The following is an 18,806-nucleotide window of genomic DNA, read 5'->3' as shown; positions in this document are numbered from 1 at the left end:
CTTAGCAGTTTTTTCTTTCAGCACTTTGAGTATATCATCCCACTCCCTTCTGGCCTTCAACGTTTCTGCTATAAAATCACCTGGTAGTTTTGCGGTTCCCTTCTTTGTGATGTTTCCTATTGCTGTTTTCAATATTTTACTTTGTCTTTGACTCTAGACAATTTGATTATGTGTATCAGTCGGGGGGGTTGTATGTTTTTGCAGTTCATCGTACTTCATTCGGGCTTACTGGATCTGGATGTCTATTTCCTTTCCCAGATTTAGTGCATTTTCAGTTGTTTTAGTATGTTTGATTCAGTTTTCTGCCCCTTTCCCTCTCTCTTGTCCTTCTCAGTCTTCTGTAACATATATATTGATCATTTTGGTGGTGTCCCATAAGTGCCATAACCTATGATCACTTTTTTTTATTGTTTTTTCTTTTTGCTCCTCTGACTCAATTATTTTTAGTGACCTCTGCGCCCACTGATCCTTTTTTCTTCTTGTTCTAGTCCGTTGTTGAACCCCTCTGTTTAATTTTTCAGTTTATTTATCACATTTTCCAGTTCTACCATTTCTCTTTTGGTAATTTCTATATTTTCTATCTCTCTGTTGAAATTCTTACTTTGTACACGTATGTTTACATGTAAGCATGTATGTTTACATGTATGCTTACATATGTAAGCATGTGTGTTTACGTATGCTTACATGTAAGCACACATGTTTACATGTAAGCATGTTTATGATGGCTATTTTGTGGGTTTTGGGGTTTCTGTTTGTTTGTTTTGGGGTTTTTTGCCATTGCAAAATGCATTTCATTTCTAAATATTTCCTAGTAATAAACCCACAAGCTTTAGTTACAAGAGGGAGAACATCAGAAGCAAGGGAAGAAGCTGAGTACTTAGGCTTGGACATGGGAGCTGCCCGTGACACTCACCTGGGACATATGCCAGGCCCAAACCACCTCTGCTTTACTCTTTTGTCAACTTTTTCGCTCTATGACTGCTATTTTGACTCTCTGTTGGGGAAATCACCTGTCTCCATTTCGTTAGTGTTGGTTTATAGATACTTATCTTGTTCTTCTGACTGGAACGTATTTCTCTATTATTATTTTTCTCGAATCTCTGTGTTGATATCTGTGCATTAGATTAAACACCCACAACTCCTAGTCTTCACAGACTGGACTCATAAGTAGAAAGCCTTCATCAATCAGCCTGGCCAGAGATTCTGGATGCCTGTCTAACCTCTATGCTCATCCAAACTGCTGTCTTTGTACTTAGCATCTTCCAGGGGTCTAGAGTATGCCAACTCCCATCTACGTCCTGAGACAGGTGAGCTAGAAGCCAGAAAAGCTGGTGAAGCTGGGAGCTGGAGTTTATCCCCTCACTCACTCTGCACTGAGCTGAGGAGAAGGGCTGTGGAAATGCCTGCATGCTCCTTCAAACCCTGTGCTCTTCCAAACCATGATTTTGCTCTCTGTAGTCCCCAGGCACCAACAAATTCTGGGCTTCATCAGCTCTCAGAGAGAGGTTAGTTAGGAGCCAGTTCCTTAGGCAGCAGCTAGAAAAGATGAGGGTCTAGATGTGTAGTCTAACTCCTTCCATGGAGAAACTGGGAGCTGCTCACTCTGCACTAAGCTAGGGGATGACCTGTGAGCAGTGCTAGCGCAGCCATTCCTAACTGCCACTTTGTCCTCAGTAGTCCCAGGGGACTGGAAATGCTGGGCCCTCCCAGAGGCAGGTGAGTTAGAAGCCAGACCCTGGACTAGCCGTTGGAAAACTGGAGCCCTAGATTGTGGTTCAAACTCTTTGCTCCTCCAGGAGAAGCTGGGAGTTGAGGGTTCCCTCCCAATTATATGGTGCTGTGCCTAGGTGGGGTTTATTGTGAGAGTGTGTCTCAGTTTTTCCTAACAGTTAGGATTTTAGCATTTTCTCACTTGCCTTGAATGCAGGAGCCTCTCAACCAGTGTTTTGAATAATGGGAGCTGATACATGCCAAAGGCTATGGTAACTGTGGTGGAAGATTCTGAGATCATCACCTGATCTGAGCTACCCCAATTTGTTAACTGTGTTCTGGGTTGCTTAAGAGATCCAGACTAAGCAATGTTTTGAACAAGTCCCAGGAAAGGAAACCTATTGTTAATAGAGTTCTGACATGCTGTAGGATTCCAGATCCATTAGACAAACAGATTTCTAATAATTTCCTAGTAAGGATTCTGAGTACTTTAAATCTTGCTTTGTTCTAAAAAAATGAATAAAGTGTCTTGATTTAATATCTTTGGAAACTCATAGATTTTTTTCTCTCACACCAGAACTTAAATGATTAGAATTTTTCTAAGTTTACATTTATAAATGACTCCCCATTTTTCTATAGTTATATTATTTGCGTCCTTATAAAATGTTTATAAATATATGCTTATCTTTTCTTTATGCTTTCTCCCTTTTAGAAACATGTTCAAAATCAGATATACAAATTAAGAATGGATTTTTTTCTGAATCTACCTTTACATATCCTTTAAATAAGCAAACACAGTATAAGTGTAAATCAGGATATGTAACAGCAGATGGTAATACATCAGGATTAATTACATGTCTGCAAAGTGGATGGTCAATGCAACCTGTATGCATTAGTAAGTAATTGATTATTTTAGTATTCATTATCCTAATGATCACTCTAGAGAAGTTTTCTTTAACTTCATTCTTTTTATCCTTTTTTTTTTTTTGCTGGGGTGGGGTGGTATGAGGTGTTGATGTGGTTCCATGGCTGTATTTGAAAAGATAAATTTAAAAATGTGTATCATTTTTTACCTTTTATGATTAATTACTAGTAGGGTAGAATATCATTGCATCCTTCACTTCAAGGTTTTTTCACTTTAAAACATCCCGTGATTAAAAACTAATTTAGCTAGAAGACATACCTATAGTCTGGTATAAACTCATTTATTTTTAGCTGAGTCCTTTATGCCAATTGTATCTGATTTTATTTTATGAGACTTTTATGTCAGAATCTTTCCTCCTAAGCCGAAAAGTTATGTTTTTAAGTGAAGATATGAGTCCATAGTGCATAATCTTCAAATAATATAACTTGTAAATTTTATATGTTTGAAACTGTAGGGTAGATCCACTTGCGAAAAATTCTCTCTGTTAGGAAATCTTCATAAACATCTAATAGGACCAAATTCTGCTGTGCTGAGAGGTTTTTCTGTCCCACCACACAGACGTTTATGACGATTTTCTAAGGACAATTTGCTGAGTTTATCTTATTCATCCCAAAGCTGCACAATGATATTTTTGAAGTGATAGTTTACATATTCACTTCAAGAGAAGTGGATGTTTAAGATATCCCTTTCTACTGTTTACATTTTATTTCTTTTGCTTTCCAATGTCTATGCTTAACATGGGCACTAGCCAAAGAGAAAATGATAAAAGTTGCCCCCATATCAAATTCACTTTGCACTAATATGTGACCAATTTTCCATTCTAACGCTCTTTTCATGGAAGAGAAAAGTTCTCTTTTGTTTATACTAGTATAGTTTTGCTTTAATTTTTTAAAGTTTTAAGCTAGCTGGCTACATAACACATTATGAAATTTGAGATTAATTATTTAAACCTTTATTAACATCACTCTATTACGGTGTTAGTGAAAATTGATACTGTTCAATTTTACTTTCTTATAAAGAAACATTTTACTTTCTTGTAACTTGTTATAAATAATAGAACTACTTCTGCATTCAACCTTGATAAATATAAAAGAATACACAACCATTAGAAATATATTTGGGAAAGAAAAATCAGCATGTGACTTTAAATATTAGTGTGTTTTAAAGTAGAATTCTATAGAATGTTTAAAAATTTACTTACCTTGTTGAAAATTACTTTTTTTCAATTAATCAATTTTTTTCTTGCATATATGTCACAATTGCTAATAAGTTCAGCATATTAATTCAGAAAATGCTGTTATAAAAATAGTACAATACATCTGTAATGGCTTATTACTAGCATGGGGAAAATGCGTAAGTATAATTAAATTGAGAAAAATGTTCATAAAAGAAATATTTCAGAGACATTAAGTGTTGAGAAAAATGTTGTGTAAAACATATTTTTTCAGGAATTCCCTGGCGATCCAGTGGTTAGGGCTCCGCATTCCCACTACAGGGGTCACGGTTTCGATCCCTGGTCAGGGAATTAAGATCCCGCAAGCCGTGTGTTGCAGACGAAAAAGACAATAACAGAAACATATTTTTTTCATTTTGAGTAACTATTTCAGGACAGTGATCTATCACTGGTATTCTTGGATTATTTTTGTATCATTATTTATTAGCACATACCAATTGGTAAAGCCCCCTTTCCCCTTGAGGTGAGACTTAATCAGATTGCCCACTAAATAATATTAGAAATGAAATATTTTTATTCCATTATCCATTAGAATCCTGTGATATGCCAGTATTTGAGAATGCCAGAGCCAGAAGCGATGGCACATGGTTTAAGGTCAATGACAGCCTGGACTACGAATGCCTTGATGGGCATGAGAGCCAAGATGGACACACCACAGGCTCCATCGTGTGTGGTGAAGGTGGCTGGTCTGATAAACCTGCATGTTATGGTAAGAACTCCTTTTCAGGTGTTATTCTTTTCAAAATGAACATAATTAACAATAATCATCAAAAATGTTTTATTTTTACCAAATTTGACTGATCTAGAGTCATTGTTAAGGCACAATGATTAAAATCAAGATGTCTCCTTCTGCTTTAATATAAACTGGGTAGAGGGGAAGTTTTGAAATGCAAAGACTCACTCATTACCAAAATGACAGTGTCTTACAACCTCTTCAACTATTTTGCTCCTGAATTTCTGCTTTATACCTCCTACCTTGAGTATTAATTTCTGCAGGTACTGAGAGGAGCTCTTTATTTTCCCACTGTGAGAAGTTCTGAGGACAGTGACATGAATCTCTTTTATCTTTGCCAATCAGCTGTCTTTTCTCCAGGGCTAGAAACAGGGCTACAGTCTCTGGCCAACTGAGTGGATGTTGAATGTTCCAAGCCAAGGGAACAGTATATGCAAAGCTTTGGCAACAAAACAATATTTGGGAAATACCAAGGTTAATGGATTCTACTCAAGGTGTGGGAGAACTTTATGAGCTGAGGCTGGATAGGAGGCAAAGGAAAGATTATCCAGGTTACTTCAGGGCATGTTCACATTTGGATTAATTTTATGATTGATGAAAGGTCATAAGGAATTTTAAGGAAAGGAATAATATAATTTTATTTGGTTTCTTGAAGTTTTTTTTTTTTTTTCAGGAAGCCATGTAGGGTGAGAAAGAGTGGGGATTAGATAAGGTTATGGCTGAAGAGATGCACAGCAGAGGATAGATTTGGGATATATTTTGTTGGCAGAAAACACAGATAATGTCACTAAATGGTGGATGTCGAAAAGAGCAAAAAGTCAAGGGACTCACGTGCTTGCTCTCCATTGCTTCATAAGCAAGCAGGTAAATGGAAATGACTTTGTCAGGTGCTACTGGCAAGAAAGAGAACACTTTGGGAAGAACACTGCAACTTTTGACTTGAACACATTGTGATTGGGCTGCCCGTGGACCATAAAAATTGGATATATCCACTACAGAGTTGAATACATGGGTCTAGCCAGGAGATACACCTGTGAGATTATCACCCTATAAATAATGATATCGCGTTGGGAAAGAATGTAGAATGAAAACAGAAGAGAGATCAAGACTGAACCCTGAAGCATTCCAGCATTTAGGTGTCAGACAAAGAGGAATAGATGGCAAAGTAGATAGGAAAAAGAACCCAGAGAATTTAGAGGAAAAACTTAGAAATGAATGTTTCATAGATGTGGAGGGAAGAAAATGTGTAAAGGTAAAGGAAGTATAATAGATCGACTAATGGTGAATCCTGTGGAGTCAGCCTGGATGGGTTCTAATTCCAGTTCTACAATTTGCTAAACATGTATCTTAGGGCAACAACCAAGCCTATTTGAAGCTTTGTTCACACTTCCTAATCTGGAAAATGGATTAGTAATTACAAATGTTCTAATATTTCAAAGGATTTTGGACTAAATTATTCATATAAAGTTCTTACCATAGTGCCTGCCATACAATAAAATCAAGGAAATTGTCATCTAATTACATTATTATGATTGTTAGAGTGGTGAATATTTCTAATTCAGTAGATACGTCCAGTTAGAAGACTGTAAAAATGTGGTGGATTTGGCTACATAGAGGCCAACAAAAACTGCAACAGAGATGGTTTTGGATGGAGTAGACAGGAAAAAACCTACATAGAACCTGCTGAAAAAAATGATTAGTAAGAAACTTAATACAGCATGTGGACATAACTCTTTCAAAAGATTTGCTTGTGGCAGAGAAGAGGAGGTTCAGGATATATTGCTAGGGGAATTACGCACTGAATAAAGAATTGTTTTAATGGGAAAGATGAGAGTGTATTGAACGCTGAAGAGGATATGCTAGAGAGGGGAGCAGGCAGACTGAACACAGGAAGTTCCCTGTGAAGGAGAAGGGAAAGGAACCAGCGCTGCTGAGAAAATACTGGGCTTTGGTGGCAACAGCTCTGCTTCCAACTTCCTATCAGGAGGAAGGAAGGAAAATGGATGTGTAAGTCTAATGCTGAAAAGAAGCAGTCGCTGATGGTTTCTACTTTCCTTTGAGGTAGGAGACAAAGTCATGTGAGATTAAGTGGTGCACAGGGGAAGAAGGAGAAGGAACACTAGGCAGAGTAGAAAAGATTAAAAATAGAGATTTCAGACAGACACACAGAGTGAATTTATAACGGAAATGAGACAGGCTTGTTCAAGTGTTCTGGGCACAAATTTCACTTTTCAGGCTGTCAGCAAACACCTAATATGTCCTAGAAGTAGGCTAAGAGAAAATGGTGAAAGATACTAACAGGGGATCTGCCTTTCAAGAGCTTTCATTCCACTATGAAAAACCAACAAATAATTAAGGTAAATAATGAACCAAAAGGTAAAATATTTCTACTATATTTTCCAAATAACTGTACTCGAAGAACAAAAGAATCCAAGTGCTTAGAAAATAGGAGGGGACTGAAGGCTCTAGTTCCTACAGGAAGACATCTATGCAAAGAAAAGTTGGAAACCATTCATTCAGCATAGAGATAAAGGTCTGTGCAACAGCTGAGGCAGCAAAGAAATTGACCTATTTTAAAAATTCTGTATTGACTCCGACTCCAGGGGCGGATAGATGACATTGGAAGTGTAGGCAAGGAATGGATTGTAAAGTGTCTGGAGCTTATTCTAAGTAAAAGGAGAGGCTCTTAACATGATCATGGCTTTCTTAAAGTCACTGTCTTTATGTGAAGACAGCAGTTGGAAAATAGCCTACAACTGATGTTATTCTTAATGCAGCATTTTCCACAATATGATAAAATAGGAATTTTATATAAGCACAAAATATATAAACACAGACACATACCAATAAAAGTATTGCTATGTGGAAATTTGGAGTAGAATTTTTGGAAAGGAATCTCAGTTGTTCTCATCAAGCGTGACCTTCTCAACTAAGCTACAAAACTCAATATTAACACAAAAATGAAAACTATTTTTTGAGTTATTTTTTGTGACATCACTTTTAAAAATAGTTAACTTACATCTAACTTTATGATTATGTGTTAAGACTTGACTTTCAGATGGTATGAATTTTCATTTTGGTAAAATTCTAATTTTCAAATTCCATTTAGGAATTTTATTTAAGCACAAAATATATAAACACAGACACATACCAATAAAAATATTGCTATGTGGAAATTTGGAGTAGAATTTTCAGAAAAGAATCTCAGTTGTTCTCATCAAGCGTGACCTTCTCAACTAAGCTACAAAACTCAATATTAACACAAAAATGAAAACTATTTTTTGAGTTATTTTTTGTGACATTACTTTTAAAAATAGTTAACTTACATCTAACTTTATGATTATGTGTTAAGACTTGACTTTCAGATGGTATGAATTTTCATTTTGGTAAAATTCTAATTTTCAAATTCCAGTTTTGAATTTTATAAGTTAATTAACAAGATAGGAAGATTCCAAATAAGAAAAATGCAATTTTTCATAATTTGTAGCAATGTCACAAATTTCATACATTTTATAAATTTGGGGATATAATTTTACACATTTCTAAAATGAATCAGGATAATTATAAATATATTAATAGTAAGATCATTTATAGGTACAACAAGAATAGATATTTGTATATCATATACATAATCATGACACCTAGAATATGCCTATCTCTGTGGCCTTGAACATGTTCCTCATTTTGTTTCATGTTTCAATTTGATCACGTTTCAGTTTGATTTCCACACTTGTAAAATTAAGGGATTTTTAATGTTCCTGTAACTCAAATACATGAGAAATGTCTCCCTTGTGTGTTCTGGTTTCCCAATTATATTTTTAAAAATACCATTTTTCATTTGTGTGCAATTTAAAAATTGTAGCATTCGTTTTCTTTAACGTGAGAGAATCTTTTTACGTTTTGAGACAGAAAAAGTAACATTAAATTTTATAAATGTCAGTGATAAAATCATATCCAGTTCAAACAAGCTGACTTAACAAATAAATTATCAGGACACATACGTTGCTGTTCAATACCTTAATATTTCTCAAAGAGCCCCATATGAATGGAGAGGGTGTATAAAACCTAATATGTAATGTTTTTCAAGGAAGAGCATTTATGTGCTGCCCCTCTGTATATGCATGCAGTACCCAGCACCTCATTTTTACATGACACATATAATATTTATTTGGCAATGATTAGTTATATATTCTCACTAAATTATTTGTCTCTTTCTATAGAAAGAGAATGCAGTATTCCACAAATGGAAAACAATTTAGATGCTAATCCCAAGAAAGACACATATAAATTTGGAGACGTGTTGAAATTCTCCTGCATACAAGGACGTATTATGGTTGGAGCAGATTCAGTTCAGTGCTACCACTTTGGATGGTCCCCTAATCTTCCAACGTGTAAAGGTAAATATTTATCTTACAGCTGCTGAACAAGAGTTAAAACCTTAGACATCAACCATTTTTTTCCTCTCTTAATTTTCTGTCTGCTACCAGTGCATCTATAATCTAATGCATTAAGCCAGAGGTATACCCACCAAGGACAAGTGTTGGGTTGTAGATAAAACAGTTTTCCTTATTTAAGAAATTAATCTCCAGTTGCTTCTTGAAATGTGTGGTGGAAGTATCCACAGATATGTATAAGGAACCTGACACTGGCAGGATTTCTTGTTAGTTTTCCTTTCGCCTACAATTCCACCATTAATATCGGACATTGTATATAATGTGGGACTTACCTTAAGTGTCATCAAGTGTGTCTAAACAATGTTCAAGTAGCTTATAGTCAATTCAATCATATGTATGGCTGGAATAAAAGTTAAAACTTGTTCAAATGCTTGTTTCAAAGGATGATATTTTCTCAAAAAGTTTTGATACAGTGTTTCCATGGAATAAGAATATTACTATAATTTACACACCCATATTGATTAATTGGCTTGCATACCTATTTAGGGTATCTAGATTATTGAACATGTTTTCTGGGCTTACATAGACTTCCAATATGTTAGCTCAGGATGAGTAATAGAACTAGGAAACAGAGTCTGGTGTAAACACCATTGTTTTTTCATTGTTTAAGAATGCTAAAATTAATTATGTAATAAATAATAAACTAATTAACAAAAAATCTCTGCATTAGCTGGATTTTTAAGTTGTAAAATAGACCACGTAACCATTATTTACACAGTATGTCTACTGTAGGGCAAGTAAAATCGTGTGCTCCACCTCCTCAACTCCTCAGTGGGGAAGTTAAAGAAACACAGAAAGAAGAATATGGACACAGTGAGGTGGTGGAATATGTTTGCAATCCTGGATTTCTGATGAAGGGCTCTCATAAAATTCAGTGTGTTGATGGACAATGGACCGCTTTGCCCGTGTGTATTGGTAATGTATTAAAAATAGTAATATTTAAAGGTAAATCAACACTTTTATTTGTATTCTTATACAAACTTAAATGATAAAGACGAACATATTTTTGTGAAATTTTCCAGAGGAGAAGAGTACCTGTGGAGATATACCGGAACTTGATCACGGCTATGTCAACCATTCTGCCCCTCTCTATCACCATGGAGACTTGGTAGAGTTCAGTTGCAGAGAAGCATTTACAATGATTGGACCCAGATCAGTCACATGTATTAGTGGAAAGTGGACCCAACCTCCTCAGTGTATTGGTGAGAATGCACTTCTCAAATTGACATTTAACATTTGCAACCATATTGTTGAAATTTAGAGATATCCTTGAAAATGTCAGCTTAAATTATAATGATTCCCAACATTTGTTGTTTATAATTCAATATGTGTCTGAAGAGGAAAAGTATAAACTAGAAGAGAATTTTATGAATCTTTCTGTCCTGATATTAACATTGTTTATCTTTACAAGTGTGAAGCTAAATCTTACTGATATTCACATGATTAAAATATGAGTACTAGTTACCAGGAAAATACAACTATCTCTGCAGAAATACCATTTTTGTTTTTATATGATACTCTTTCTTTTAGGACCTTTAAAACAAGGAAATATAGCTAAGAAAATACCCATTTCATGCATTCCTTTAGGAATCTTGCCTCTCTCAAAACTTCTAACAATGATGATTTCTCAGTCAGTTTCAAATGCAGCAAAAAGAAGTTAATGTGCTGGAGGGAAGGTGGGCTCAGGCCCTCCCAGTCAGTAGGTAACTCAGTCACAGGAGGCCCTTGGGCTGGGGTCAGAAACCTGCCCTGACTGATGCATTTCACTGTAAGTGAATCATCCTGACCTTTGGATGACCAAGTCTTTGATGACTGACCGGGAGAATCTTAGCTATCTTCCTTCACTTTTCCCTTAGTTGACTTCTTTCCTGGAGTTTTCCTGGGTCCTGCACTCAAAGAGAGCCCTGGATGCCCAGTCTTATTTATTCATCAGATTTCTAGTCATTAATTATTCCAAGAAGAAGGTAGGGCTTAGGCTCAGGCTCCATGAGAGCAGGTATTCATACCTGTTTTGTTCACTGATATATTGCCAATACCAGAAGACTGGCTGACAGCTGGGAGATATTCAATAGGAGCTTATTAAGTTAATCAGTAAATTTCATTGTTTATTACTCCCTACAGTTTTACTTAACACAGTCCTGTCCAAGGTATTGCCAGTTCTTCACCAACCCTCATCTTTATCCTCTTCCATCTCCACAAATGACCTCGCCTCATTAACTTTTCATTCTACCTTACACCAAAGCATGTGCTTCAATTATTACTCCCCTGATCTCAGAGTTTTCCTTGCAAAGGTTAATCCTCTACCTATATTCAGTTTAACATAATCCCTCTCAGCTATAATAGACCTTATTCCAATTTTCTCCTCTCAGTGTTTATTTTGTAACTCTGTCTAGTCTAGATTTTCATTCTTCTTACTATATTTATTTTCTCCTAATAAATAAGTTTGCTTTCCTTTCAGAAACCAGTCAATCATAGGATGACGACAGCAGGCACCACTGCTCCTTTTGAGTATACATCTTCCTTCAGTTACTGTTCCCTGAAGAATACTGTCGGCTTTGTCTCCCTCAACACTCTGAACGAATCCTAAAAATAGGGCTGATTCTCAAGCCTCTAGTGTGTTTTGAATTCATCTCCTTATTTCATGTTATTTTTTCAGGGTTGCATTTTCAAATCATTATTTTTCGAGGGCCAACTACTTGACTTTTCTTTATTCTGTTATCCTCACTTGACTCTTATCACTAACAAATCATTAACAAATACTACCAAAGACCTATACTGATATTTTGTCATATTCAAAAAGGACTTCCACCTGCACTGATTTTTTGAAATAGGTAGCTATATAAAAAGCTTTTTTAGTCCATATTTACCTTTTTTTCTGGAACCAGAAAAAAAATTGTTATTATGGCATTATATTGGATCATAGAATGACCTGGTGTGTAATATAGCTTCTCAAAGACTCTACGTGTATATACAGAAAACAGGTTTTAACTTTAAGTACCCACTTTCTTATTCCAAGTATTTGTTATTTTTTGGTGATCGTTCAAAAGATCTGCTTAAAAATTAAGATTCTATAAAAAAAAAAACCCTTAGATGTACTTTTCTTACTATGTTTCATTACTTTTCTTGAAAAAATATATATAAACTAGCAAATTGATATTCTATGTCCACACATAATTGTTTTTATTTTAATGTTTTAAGATTGTGAATTAAAAGTAATGCAGAGATGCTTCAGATCTAAAAACAAATGAATGTGAACATTTGCACATGTTTCAAGTTTGGGACCAGATTATTCATGCGATGACTATTCACTATGTAGATCATGCAAAAATGTTCCAATCCAAAATGCAGAATGTCTTAAAGATGGATATTTTCTCTGAAATTTCAAAAACTGGATGCAGGACTCAGGTTCATATATAATAGTCCATTTCATGCAATTTGATCAGTAATAACTTGGTTGGTGGAATTTGTAGGCATAAATTGTAAGTTCATCATATTACTGACTCCATAGCTATTTATGGTATTTGTTATTTGGTTCTTAGAATTAGTCTTTTCAAGGGAATATTTTCATTTTATAGCGACAGAGGAACTTAAGAAGTGTAAATGGTTAAAAATATTTGCATCTGAGGGAAATCCATCAGAAACGATTGAATTTGACCATAACACCAACAAAAGTTACAAATGTCGAGGAAAATCAGAATACAAACACTCAATCTGTATAAATGGAAGATGGGATCCTGAAGTAACCTGCAAAGAAGGTAAACTCTTCTTTATAATGTTTTCAAAAATGTATTCTATTTCTTTCTAACTTGTAAAAGTAGTATCTTTGTGTCTTCCAAGGAAATTGTTATTTATCATTACAAATAATTTTCAATCTGAAAAGTAATTTAGAAACAAACCAAAACACTGTTTCTAAATATTAATTGTATCGTGTGCATTAGTCAGCTATATGACACAACACCCAGAACGTTGGTGGCTTTAAATTAACATCTGGGCAGTAGGTGTGCTCATTAGCATGGGAAAACCATTGCTTCTGATTTCTTACATTACACATAAATGTGCTTATGTCTATGCTGAACTATTATGTATTTATTCATGTATCTATTTATGTATCAATCTATGTATCTATCTATTTATATATATTTATGTATCTATCAAGTCATCTATTTATCTATTTGTGTGTCTATAGCTATCTTAAAAAGTCTTGAATTATATTGACACCACCAATTCCAATTGAATAGGCTCATTTCAGTTTTTTACTTTCACATCTGTATCTCTCTTCTCTAACTGTAGGACACCTTGACTCACTATCCTCAATATTTTTACCAATTTCTACAAGCCTATAATATACAGAAAGTAGCTTCAAACCAATATAAAAACAAATCTACTATCTAGTGTTCAACATCCTATAGTTCTTTCTTATATGCAGTTCTCTACGTAAAAATCATACCACACTAAAGCTGTTAAAGGAGAATAAATTATTTAGAAAAACATAAATATTTGGGAATTAAACAACAAACTTCTAAACAACTGCCGTGGCAATATACAATGTGTACTGTATATTATACATGATACATTTATGATTGCTTAGTCCTTGTGAATTAACTTTTTTTTTTATAAATCTGATTTTTTTTTTAATTAATTAATTAATTTATTTATTTTTGGCTGTGTTGGGTCTTTGTTTCTGTGCGAGGGCTTTCTCTAGTTGTGGCGAGCGGGGGCCACTCTTCATCACGGTGCGCGGGCCTCTCACTTTCGCGGCCTCTCTTGTTGCGGAGCACAGGCTCCAGAAGCGCAGGCTCAGTAGTTGTGGCTCATGGGCCCAGTTGCTCCGCGGCATGTGGGATCTCCCCAGACCAGGGCTCGAACCCGTGTCCCCTGCATTGGCAGGCGGATTCTCAACCACTGTGCCACCAGGGAAGCCCAACTTTTTTATTATTATAAAATATTTATTTATAGTTTTTGTAACACACCTTGTCTGCAAGTCTATATTAGTTTATTTAAATATAGTTAATTTATTTAAAACAATTTATTACTTGCATATGATAAAGGAATGCCCAACAAATTTCAGGTAATCAATGTCCTCAAATTATTCTCTCCAAATTAAAAGCAAATATAAAATTAAAAGAGAACTTGCTACACAACTGCCTCTTTAAGGAAACAAGTAATATTTAGAGGCAGTGAAGTACATGTGTTCTTCTACATTTTCTTCTAGAAGCTTCATAGTTTTAGTATGTATATTTAAGTATATTATCCATCTTACATTAACATTTGAGTATTGCATAAAATAGGAGTTGATTTTTTTATGTATGGATAGCCAATTGTTTTAGCAATATGTGTGGAAAAGACTTTGAAATGAAAATCAATTGACTATGGAAGTGTTGATTTATTTCTGGACTTGCTATTCAGTCCATTTATCTATTTGTCTATCTTTATTCCTGCCAATTTGCCTTTGTAACTAGCTTTTTAGTAGACTTGAAGTCTGTGAAGTCTGATATGTAGTCTACAAGTATGTTCCTCCTACTCAAAATTGTTTTAGTTATTCTGGTCTTTACATTAACATAGAAATTTCAGGGAAAGCTGATTAATTTTTATAAAATATTTGTTTGTATATGGAAAGGGATGGCTTTATAATGAGAAATAAATTAGGGAGAATTGACATCTTTACCATATTGACTATTCACATCATAAACATGGTATGTCTCTTTATTTATTTCTGCTTCTGTTTTTCCAGTAATGTCTTAAGCGTAAAACACTTATAGTTCTAAAAAATTTTGAATTTACATGTGAAGTCATCTGATATGTAGTTTGCTTTTTTTGGAAGTTTCCTTTGATGAAGAATTCAATTTCAATAGGGAGTGTGCTATTCACATTTTTGATATTGTCTTTTGTCAAGGTGTGAAAGTTGTATTTTTCAAGAAATGTCTCCATTTTACCTAATTTATGAAATTGATTGATGTAAAATTCTTTCTAATAGTCACTTAACATTCTATTTTTCTTTTAATTCTACAGTATATTTGGTGATATCACTTCTTTCATTCTTGGTGTTGATAGTTGTTTCTCTCCTTTATTTTGATCTTCTCCCAAGAGTTTTGTTTTTCAATATTATTATTTTCAAATAACCAATTTTAACACTCTTGATTTTCTCCATTTCCTCTCTTCTCTAATTTTTAGCTTTGTTAATTTTCTCTGTTTCCTCTTTTCTATTCATCTTTCTCAATTTTCTCTCTTTTCTGGACTTAATTCTCCTTCCTTATGATTTCTTGAGTTTAATTTTACTCTCTCATTTCTTAAGATAGAAAATTAAAACATTGATTTAAGCCATCCTACTTTCTAAATGTAAACCTGTAAAACTGCCTTTTTCCCTTCTAAGTGCTGCTTTAGCTGTGTCTCAAAAAATTATAAATATATCCAATTTACTTTCATTTAGTTCTATGTGGAATAGTTTCTAATATTCCTAATGACTTCTTCTTTGACATGGCAGTTGTTTAGAAGTTTGTTGTTTAATTCCCAAATATTTATGTTTTTCTAAATAATTTATTCTCCATTTAAGAGCTTTATTGTGGTATGATTTTTATATAGAGAGCTGAATATATTTAATGTATACAGTTTGATGAGTATCATGGGTGTTTGCATAGATAATTTATTCTTACTGATTTCTAATCTAATTCAATTGTCATAGAACACACTGTGTAATTTTTCAATATTTTGAAATTTGTTGTTTCTTTATTGCACAGCATATTGCCTATCATTGTGGTATTTCCTTTTTCATATAAAGCATATGTATAATCTAGTTGCTAGATCAGGGTAAAGTGGTTCCTAGTGTTCTAAAAATTTATCTATGTCTTAAAATGTTTTTTTCTAGTTGTTCTATCAGTCAGAGTAAGAAGGGTATCAGTATTGTTAACTAGGATTATGGATTTGTCTATTTCTTCTTTTAGCTCTGTCCATCTTTGCTTCATTTATTTGATATATTTTTAGATACATTATACATTTATAATTGCTTAGTCCTTGTGAATTAACTTTTTTATAATTATACAATATTTCTTTATAGCTCTTGAAATACACCTTGCCGGAAGTCTATATTAGCTTATTTAAATATAGTTAATTAATTTAAAACAATTTATTACTTTCATACGATAAAGGCATTCCCAACAAATTTCAAGTAATCAGTGTCCTCAAATTATTCTCTCTAAAGTAAAAGCAAATATAAAATTAAAAGAGAGCTAGCTACACATCTTATTCACACATGTCACAAATCTCTAAACTAAAAAACCCCATTTTCGGTGGTTTACTAACAGAAAATACGTTAAATTAAGTAAAATGAAAAGGCAAACAGTATACTTTGAAATCTATGGGATACAGCAAAAACAGAGATATTTGTAGTTTAAAGCGTGCATTACAAAACAAGGAACAAACTTAAAGTAATAGGAAGTACAATCTGGAATCTAGAAAAGAACATACACCCAAAGAACATAGAAGGAAAGAATAATTAAAATTAAAATATCAATTATTATAATAAGCTAAAAAATCATAAATAGCTGATTTATAGAATATTAATTCAGTTTATAGGGAAATGTAGTGGATAGACCAACTTCTGCAAGACTTATTAAGAAGTACAGGTTAATATTATTACGACAAAAGTGGTTAAACATCAGACACAAAAGAAAATAAATTCTTGAAAATACATTGAAAAAAATGTCAAGATAGTTAAAACAGAAATAAGAAAAATATTTTGGATGAAATATAAAATACTTCTATTGATGTAGAGCAAAATAGAAAATCTGATGATACTAGTAAGCATGAATGAAGTGTATTCAGTCAAATATTTCTCTGAATTTAATACAAAATATTGAACAATTGAAAGGATTTACAAGACTTTCCAGTATATACTTGCATACGGCTTCTAATGAAATAAAAGTACAGTATGGCAGGAGAAAACAAAATCAAGGAGTCACAGAGAGGTCCAAAATCTTCCAGGTATAGTCATGCAGAATCTTCCCTCAGTTGAGCAGGACAGGCTTTGTCTTCAAATTATGAACTGCCAATATATATCTGAGGTATCTCAATTTTATGGGACTCAGACACAGTTTACAGAAGGGTCTTTTATACCCTGCTGGTCACGTAACTAAAGCCAGGTTGTCTAATCCGTTAAACCAGGTGTATTTCATCAATCTATATATCTCTTAACAGCACAGGAAAGCTAGTAAATTGTACCTCCAGAAGAGTTCTGAACTGTAAACAGTATACTATAAATCCCAGTGAACATATCTAATTCTTACCTTGGCCAAGACTCTGCATCAAATTAATCGATCATTAACTAAGTGTAATTTTTCCTCTGGCTAATCTGCTTCCACTGGGAGAAAATCTTGTGAGGGTTTTAAGCCGGTTCCAATACATCTGTTCACCGATATCTGTAAAAAACAATACCCTGATATCAGTTTTTACTTAGTGCCTGTAATTGAGTGAGCAATTCACTTAGAACATCCTAAAGGTTAGAAGTAATTAAAATCAATTTTACGTAAATTATGCAAGATTGACCACAGAAAGAACAGAAGGAAGAACCTGCAAGGAAGACCATGACACTGTAAACCAAGTGTGATATATTAAAGTACTAAACAAGCTTAAGAGTATAATTAAGAGTCTAATATTGTTTAATCATTTATGATATATTATTAGAGCTTTCTATTTATTGAAAATTATTCCTTTAATATTTTTAACATGGTTTTTAATCAAGAAATCTAATTTTAATATTTTCAGAAGCACAAATACAATCATGCCCACCCCCGCCTCAGATTCCCAATACTCGAGATATGACAACTACAGTGACATATCAGGATGGAGAAAAAATATCTATTCTCTGTCAAGAAAATTATCTAATTCAAGATGCAGAAGAACTTGTGTGCAAGGATGGAAGATGGCAGTCAATCCCACGCTGTATTGGTCAGTAGTGCATAACTTACTTTATAACATTCTTTTAAATAAGATTAATACTCCTCTAAGCTTTGTATGGATCAGCAAGGTCAAGGTCTCTCTATTCCACTTTATCTTGAAATGGTAAATCACAATTAAGTATATAAATTAATGAACATTCTTTCACCTCTAGTGTGAAGTAAATACAGACAAAATCTTTGGCCTACTATGTAAATACCAGGTAAAATTTATGTTTATGCATATTTTATTCCTAATGATCAAAAGGACAAGAATGAAGGGGCAGTTGGGCTGCCCAGCCTGGGAGTCACACACTTGGAGGATAAGCCCCCAGCATGTCTGACTTAGAAGACCAGTGTAGCTTGTGTACAGGAAAGCCAGAGGGCTGTAGGAAACAGAGATTCTGTTCTTAAAAGGCACACAAAAATTCTCACTTGCTCCATGTCCCAGTGCAGAGGCAGTAATTAGAAAGAAGTCTGGGTTAGACTGACTTGCTGATCTTTGTGAACCTCCCAGAGAGGCAGGAGGCAACTGGGGACATGGATGCTGGTGCCAGCCATTATAAGAGACAAGTGCCACTTTGGAGTTCTCCCTATAGCTTATTAGCACCAGAAGCTTACCAACCCACGACAGCACCAACTCCAGGCCCCACCAGGCCCCACAGCTCCTACAATGGGACCTGGCCCTGTTCCTGGGTGGGACAGCACCAGCCCAGGTACCCTTGGGTCCTGCAGCCAGCTGCCCCAGGACTTGGTCCTGCCCACCAGTGGCTGACAGCCTCTGCATGAGGCAGAGTATGGTAGCCAACCAGGTGGGGGGCCA

The 18,806-nt window shown here is 34.5% G+C and overlaps 1 protein-coding gene across 2 annotated transcripts in view; it reads left to right on the top strand.

Annotated features, from left to right (window-relative positions):
* The window catches only part of CFH (complement factor H), a 99,335-nt gene that overhangs the window by 59,300 nt on the left and 21,229 nt on the right, over positions 1–18,806 (top strand). For both annotated transcript variants that reach the window (XM_082394236.1, XM_082394237.1), the window contains 7 exons: positions 2,423–2,605; positions 4,402–4,578; positions 8,823–8,999; positions 9,789–9,971; positions 10,079–10,258; positions 12,632–12,811; positions 17,814–17,996. In XM_082394236.1, coding sequence (XP_082250362.1) covers positions 2,423–2,605; positions 4,402–4,578; positions 8,823–8,999; positions 9,789–9,971; positions 10,079–10,258; positions 12,632–12,811; positions 17,814–17,996 — 1,263 coding nt within the window. The remainder of the gene's footprint in view (positions 1–2,422; positions 2,606–4,401; positions 4,579–8,822; positions 9,000–9,788; positions 9,972–10,078; positions 10,259–12,631; positions 12,812–17,813; positions 17,997–18,806) is intronic.

The sequence above is a fragment of the Balaenoptera borealis genome (assembly GCF_965194805.1).
Source record: "Balaenoptera borealis genome assembly, chromosome: 1".
Lineage (NCBI taxonomy): Eukaryota > Metazoa > Chordata > Mammalia > Artiodactyla > Balaenopteridae > Balaenoptera > Balaenoptera borealis.
The sequence above is the reverse complement of the archived record's forward strand: the minus strand, read 5'-3'. Positions and strand labels throughout refer to the sequence as shown.